Source organism: Alligator sinensis, unplaced genomic scaffold, assembly GCF_000455745.1.
Source record: "Alligator sinensis unplaced genomic scaffold, ASM45574v1 scaffold2231_1, whole genome shotgun sequence".
NCBI lineage: Eukaryota > Metazoa > Chordata > Crocodylia > Alligatoridae > Alligator > Alligator sinensis.
In genome coordinates, this window is record NW_005843550.1 from 90,104 (window position 1) to 97,594 (window position 7,491).

A 7,491-nucleotide genomic window follows, 5' to 3' on the forward strand; every position below is an offset into this window, starting at 1 on the left:
CCGGGTTCCCTGCCCGGGAGTGGTGGAGCCTGCGAGACATCCCGTGCCTCTTGTCCCCCCGCAGCCCGGGGGAGGGACGAGCAGATCCCCGCGCGGGGCCTGGGCAGGCGGGAGGGAGATGCCCCGGCAGGATGGGGAGGGCTTGCACTGACGGCCCCTTGGCCCCGCAGACCTCCTGCCCGCCAAGAATGGCGAGGAGCAGACCGTGCAGTTCCTGCTGGAGGTGCTGGACATCCTCCTCAACTACGTGCGCAAGACCTTCGACCGCTCCACCAAGGTGCTGGACTTCCACCACCCGCACCAGCTGCTGGAGGGCATGGAGGGCTTCAACCTGGAGCTGTCCGACAACCCCGAGTCGCTGGAGCAGATCCTGGTGGACTGCAGGGACACCCTGAAGTACGGGGTGCGCACAGGTACCGCCAGCGCCTGCCGCGAGCACCCGCGGGACTGGAGGGCGCGGGGGGCTGCCCGGCCCCTCGCTCACACGGGCCCGCGGGCGGCAGCGCCGGCCACAAGTTTGGGAGACTTCATCCCTGCACTTAATGAGACGCTAGCGGCCCGCGCCCCCGGGGAGCGATGTCGTTAGGCAAATGAGGGGATAAATGACGCTGCATTTGCAGTTCTTCTTCTTTATGTTCGCCAGGCGCTTCCTGGAAAAGAGGCTGCAATCCTAAAACCCGATAATAATAGCAAGCCCGAGCTCCCACGTGGAGCAAAACTGTCCCTCCTCTCCCCACGAGCGCCGCGCTCCCCTCGCGGGCTGGTCTTGTCCGACTCGTGTTCAGCCCCGCACCGGGCACGGCTGGGCTTCTGCCCCCAGCACGACTGGCCTGAGGCGCCAACTCCTGCCCCCACTAGTCAGGGTCGCTCCAGACTGTTGACACGGGGTTGGCTTCACTTCTTCCCTTGGGAGCTCTCCCCAGAGGCTATCAGTGAGGGCATTGCTTTCCCAGTCCCATAAAGCTTTTTTTACTTTCCTTATGGCTCCCCCCCCCCCCCCCCCCCCCCCGCCCCACCCCCCCAGTTTCATCATTTTTTACTTTCCTTATGGCTCCCCCCCCCCCTTCTCCGCCCCGGACCAACCTGTCAAGTTTCACTAAGCAACACAACTGGGGAAATGATGTGTTAATTTTTGTCAGTCTTCCCCTCCCAGCACACACGGCTCACTGTTTCACGTCTTCATATTGTTTTGTTCCCTTTCAAACCACCATAGCATATTTCAGACTCCCAAACCCCAGCCTTTTCAACCGGTGGGCAGCCCTTGTTCTTTCAGGAAAAAGGAATAGTTACTGCACCTTTAATTAATATGCAATCCCTTGGCTGTGTACACTTATATTGTATTGTAAGTGTGGTTGTATGACTAGTACTTTTACCTTGCCTCTTCCTGCTTGTAGCTACTAGTGTTACATACACTGGCAGCTGCTTCTCACTCATGCTATTTAAGAATGACCTGACCACTGAGAAAAGAGGCCAGATGTGAGCAAATGCAGACACTGTAGCAGCAGGTGAAGACTTAAAAATAGAAACTTCAGGCTTTTAACAAATCAGCATTCTTAAAGACACTGGACAAACTCCCATTAACTTCACTGGAGGTCCCCAAATTTGTGAAGACTTTCTTCAAGCAAAATGCCCATTGAAGTCAATGGGATTGCTTTCCTCTCATTTAAAAAAGTAATCCATCATAAGAAAATAAGATTCTTGCTGAAAGCATGAACAGAAGATAAACTAGGTGACTTCTTAAGAGTTTCTCAAACCCTGTGTCAAGCCAGCAAGAGAAGAATCATTGATTTACAAAACAAAAAGATAATCCATGACACTATAACCTCTATTTAGCCTCTTCCCAGCCACTGATCAGCAGAGCAGTAACTGGAAACAAACATTTATGTTCATTTAGCATATCATTTTCTGGACCATGCAAAACTTCTGCTACATCTGGGTGGTTTAATGGCATTGGAAAAACTATGGCTTGTTACTGCTATATAACTGTAAAAATCCTGGTAGGTATATCATTTAGCTATGCAGCGGAGTGAGAGAAATAGCTAACCCCATACATGTATCTCATCCCCGGTAGTGTGGTTGCAAGTGAAATGTGGAATATATTAGCAATTCATTTAAAATGAGCAAAAAAACAGAAGATAATTAATGCATGTTTAATAAGTTGCATATTGGTTACGAAGGTTGTTCAGTCAGTGGACTGTTGTATACCTTCTATATTATGAAGTTGTACAGACAGTGAGTCATAAACATGTGGCATACATAGGATCTGCAACAGACTATACAGGGAAGTCCTTTTCTACAATTTTACTATTACTACTATGAAGTTAGTGAATTATTACTCAGCTTCTCATTGTTCAGATCAATTGCTGGAAGTTTATGTTTCAGCATGAAAGGAACACAGCTGATTTTAAACATAGTTTGCTTTATCAAATATGTCATTAACACCACCATGGGGACCCAATCCTGCTGGTATCTCAGTTGATTTCAGTGGGAGAAGGATATGTCTTGCCTTTTAAAAAGACTGAAGTGATTCCAAAGTTCTAATTTGCTTTTGTTATTAATAATATTCTTGTCTGTGGGGTCCAACACAAGAGAAAGGCAAAACCAAGGTAAATTAACTTGTCTCATGCATAAATATAGTCAGGTTTTTTACAGGATTTGGGTTTTACAGACTGCTGGGGACATCAACAGAGTAATATTTATTTGATGTAAATTGTTTCCACTGGAATTTTGGAATATAAAATGGTAACATTTTTATCAGAATTAAGGTTTCTTTAAACTGTTCATGTTCATGATAAATGTTGGACCAAATCTGACCTGACATTGTCCCTTTTAATTGTAAAAAATGGACCCACACCCTTATCATTTTTCTCTGATAAAGTTCAACTATTCAATTATCAGGAGAATTTTGCACTTTATAACTGTTCTGAGTAGTTCAATCTCCAGGAACCAAGAGTTTCTAATCAAGGGACCCTGAGTAAAATAATCTGGACAGAAAAAAAACCCCTACTTTTGATAAGATTACCATATGTCTGTCTTAGAGGAATAGTTTAGTTTGTTCTTGTATTTAGTCTTACTCTTTCTTTACAAAGAAATTCCAGCTAAATTGGAGCAGCATACGTGGCTCTGAAGTAATTCACAGAAGTGTTTGTAGCATTGTCCTAATTTTTCTTTAGCTGAATCACCTATTTCAAAATTTGTTCAGGGACTAATCTTTCTTGTTGAAGTCTTTGGGAATCTTATCATACTACAAAAGCAGTACCAGACCCAATGTAACTTATATTTACTGTCAAGAAGTCTGGTTAGCTCAGGTTGTCTGCCATTGCTGACTCCATTCCATTCCATTCCATGTTGACCAATGTATGTATTCTATAGAGCTTTCCTCTTTTTCCCATTTACATGCAATTTTAGCCAACGTCTGCAGGCCATGACGTAAGTAACCCCTGAATTATAGCTCTAGAGCCATCAATCAGAATAAGACCCAAAACAGTCTTTTGGCTGTGAGGCTGTGAATGTGTTTGCCTGCATTGTATTAAGAAAGCAGCCTACAACGTTTTAGAAGTTTGTGATAAGAAAATAACTGAACTCACAGACATGAATTATCTGAAAAGTTTCACTGGGCATGTCTACACGAGACGCTAACCGCACAGTAGCCTAATAATACTGCGCAGTAGTACATCATATCACAAACAGTGCTAACGCTATAGTGCTACTGCATAGCATTATTAGGCTACTGTACAGTAGCATCACTAAAAAGGTGTGTGGTAGCACTACTGCACAGTAACGCTGGTTACTACACATTTAGTACTTGATTATACAAGTAACTACTGTGCATTAATGAACATGTAAATGTGCCCACTGGCAAGATATTAACATAATGCATTTTGTCATATAAAGCTAGACTATTAAAGTGGCTGATGCGAGAAAAGTGAAATGTTAAATATAACAACAAAGGGTTTGTTTTCAGTTTTTTTCAATCATCTTTCCAGGTCATCCTCGGTTTTTCAACCAGCTTTCCACTGGGCTGGATATTATCGGTTTGGCTGGCGAATGGCTGACGTCAACTGCTAATACAAACATGTAAGCAGTCTCTTATTTGTTTTTCTTTTCAATAGTTATATAGGCTGCCAGGGCTCATAAGTCTTTTTTTTTTTAATTCCAATTTCTGCAACTCAGTTGTCATAAAAATGTCCCATATCACTTACTGTGTGTTTCAGGCAATGGAACCAATTATAGCCTTGAACAGTATTTAAGAGGAAATCTTATTTTACCAACACATACAAACTCAAATATCACAGAATAAATTGCAAGCAAAATATATCAATGTTGTTAAGGCTGTAGGAAATGGCATGACTTCTTTTGGAAATGGTCTCATTTATTTTTCCTAATGTATTATAAAAATGAACTCTAAGGTTGATTTCTTTTCATCTTCCTTCCTTCCTTTGTTTCAATTTGCATTCAATTTGAGTTAATTTGGCTTTATTATTGTTAAGATTAGAACTCCAGGGCTGCATCCAGACAAGCATGGATGTTTGGTTCCCCAGGAAGAAGCAGTGGCACACCTTGTGCCGCTGTTACTTGTCCCCAGGGAACACCCATGCCATGCACCCTCTGGAGCATGGCAAGTTACCCCAAGTGGGGTAGGGGAGGCTGCATAGGTGACATGTGGGAGGGCACATGCCCCCCCTGAGATTGGCCACCACTGGCCAGGGAGCAGGGAGCGACAGCCAGTGATCCATCTGAGAGGGTGGGGGCGCCAAGAGAAGTGCCGGTGGCACTTCCATGTTTGCGATTGGCCGCTGCAGGACTCCCCCACACTGGTCAGTGATCAGCTGCTGGGGGGCCCCCCCCCCCCCCCAGGATCAGGAGGCACCAGTCACCCATGGAAGGCTGGAGCCAGCAACAGTTCTGGCCCCAGCAGTCTGTCCTGGGGGCTGGGGAAGCTGCATCCATGGTGCTCCTACCGCTGGAAGCCTGGCTGGCAGCCAGAGCATGGCTCCCGTGGGCCAGGCTCCAGTTTAGGGCAGCGCATGCTGCAGCCATGTGCACTGCCCCATTTTTTTCTATGCAGGGTTTTTTGACTCTGGGATCTGGGTACTACGTGGCTGTGCTCATCTGGATGCAGTCCCGGGGCACGTCTCCATGAGATGTTTATTGCAGAATTGCCTAACTAGCTCCACACATCTCAGCATTTACACGTGGCCCTATTAGGCCACAGGAAACTAATAACCTCTGCACTAGGTTAGTACTTGTAAATACAAGTACTATCCTGCTGCAGAGTTTTTTCCTGTGTAGCAGTGCACGTGGACACTGACCCAGCTGCCTAGGGCATTAGGGCGCTTCAGTGTGAGGGCTGCCTGCCGACTACTCCTGCACTGAAGCACCCTCATGCCCCAGCCAGCCCCTCCATGGCACATTGATCCAGGTCGGAGCCGCCCTGGGCTAGCAGGCTGACCCCCTGGACTCTCACCAGCCAGGGCTGCTCCGACTTGGCTCAAACAGTGGGTGCACATGTAAATGTGGTACCCAGGAGCAATAAACTCCAGCGCAATATGCGCTGGAGGTTATTGCTGTGCATTAATATGCATATGTAGATGTGCCCCAGATTTAGTAATTCTTCAGTTACCCAAATACAGATATTAGGGCAAAATATAGAGCAGAATCAAGTGCATTTCTCCCACTGCTCTTTCTCCCACTTAGCGGAAGCAGAGCTGGGCCTTTTTTGTCTGCCTTACATCACAAAAGTGGCTTTTAAGACATTAAAAAAAAGAAAACTGTCAAAAGGATTAAAAACATATATTGAAAATTGACTTGGCACTTTGAAGGAAACTGAGATTTGTTAAAATCCACTGGGAGAGGAAGAAGATAAAAAAAAGAAATGTGTCTGAATTGTATTTAGAATGTTTTTTTTTTACAACAAAATTCAATGTAAGTGAATATGAAGTTCAAGGTATTTTGTTGAATTTCAGCAACAAACAGTGTCATTCAGAAAAAAAGGCTTTAGGCTGATTTAAATTGTGTATTATTTGTGTATGCTTCAAAAAGTGCTAGGAGTCAAAATACTTATCTGATAATAGAGACTAGTTTCTATTTCAGGACCTTATTGGACATGTGTTACAGTTGTGCTCATTGCACCTAAAATTATCACTGGCTTGTAAATGTAGATTCATAATTGCTAATATGTAGGGAATGAGAAATTTACCTACACACTGAAAAAAAAAGGATTATTTTCATTTGCCCCATCCCTGGATGATGGTTCATTGAGTATTGTAAATTAACAGTTAGTGTATATAGATTATCATATATATCCATGCACTATCTCTAGCAACCCCCCCAAAGTATGCAAATCAAAAACATTTTAAAAAGTGTTTCAGTTAATGTCCTATTCTTAAGAGATTACATTAGTAAGTCAAATGTGAAAAAATAATTGAAAAAAAATTACATTTAATTTGTCATTTGAACACTAACATTTCTCTAATACCACACAATACTGTAAAATTAAAAATCTTATTTAGTTTCTGAAAGAAAACTTCACTTAAATTCTATTACTCTATATAGGAAGAGCATAATTTATGATTAGGGAAAACATAATTTATTATTAAAGGTACCTGGTAAGTTAAACAGAAGTGTTGTGAATCAAATTCAGTTTGACTAACAGCTCATGAAATCTCAGTAAAGTTAATGGGGTTGTACAATCTTTGGCTCTATGACATTGTACACTAAGGCCATGTATATTAAAGAATTTTATTAAGAACATTGTTCTCAATAATCCAGGAACCCAGTTTCAAAAAGGTGATTATCTGTTATGAAGGATTTTTTTTCTTGGATTGATATATAAAAGTGTGCTTCTAAAATAATTCAGTAAATCTTATAGCCATTTCTGGATCATTTACATTTTAAACACAGAAATATATTAAGCACATTTGAAAATAATTTTCTGCAAGCTTGAAAATGCACAACTAGCCTTTTTGTGTTGAGTTTACCAAGTACAAAATGAAATACATTTTCCCTTTAACTCGACAATCAACAACAAGGCAACCACTGATCCTTCTCTATCATGAGGTATGCATGAGAGGTCACCAAGACCTTCGATGCATATGCATAGGCAAGAGTATGAAGGAGTGGAGGCTGTCCAGACTTTCCATCCCCACTTGAGAACATCAAGACAGAATCCAGAGGCCAGACTGAATCCAGACATTCAGTACTTCAATGACTGTAGTTATGTGTGTGTCCAGGAATCAAACCCAAGTCTCCCACATGGCAAATCCAACTTAACAGGACACAATAATTATAAATACATTTAAAGGCAGGTGCTTATGAAGTATAACATGTTTCAAAGAATTTGAGAGAGAAGGCTATTTAAAATAGGTAAATAGTTTTCATGAGCTGTGTGCGGGCCGGGAGCGACCCGAGCCCTTTTCCGTGCTGCACGCGGGCTGTGGCCAGCAGCCTGGGCACACCACGTCGGAGAGGGAAGGCCATCGAGCTGGAATT

At 43.2% G+C, this 7,491-nt stretch overlaps 1 protein-coding gene across 1 annotated transcript in view; it reads left to right on the forward strand.

Annotated features, from left to right (window-relative positions):
• The window catches only part of LOC102380543 (glutamate decarboxylase 1), a gene marked incomplete at its 3' end in the record, with an annotated part of 12,703 nt that extends 8,626 nt beyond the window's left edge, over nt 1–4,077 (forward strand). Inside the window, exons 3-4 of the mRNA XM_006038937.1 lie at nt 171–413; nt 3,987–4,077. Of these exons, the coding sequence (XP_006038999.1) occupies nt 171–413; nt 3,987–4,077 (334 nt within the window). The remainder of the gene's footprint in view (nt 1–170; nt 414–3,986) is intronic.
• Nucleotides 4,078–7,491: the final 3,414 nt, after the last annotated feature.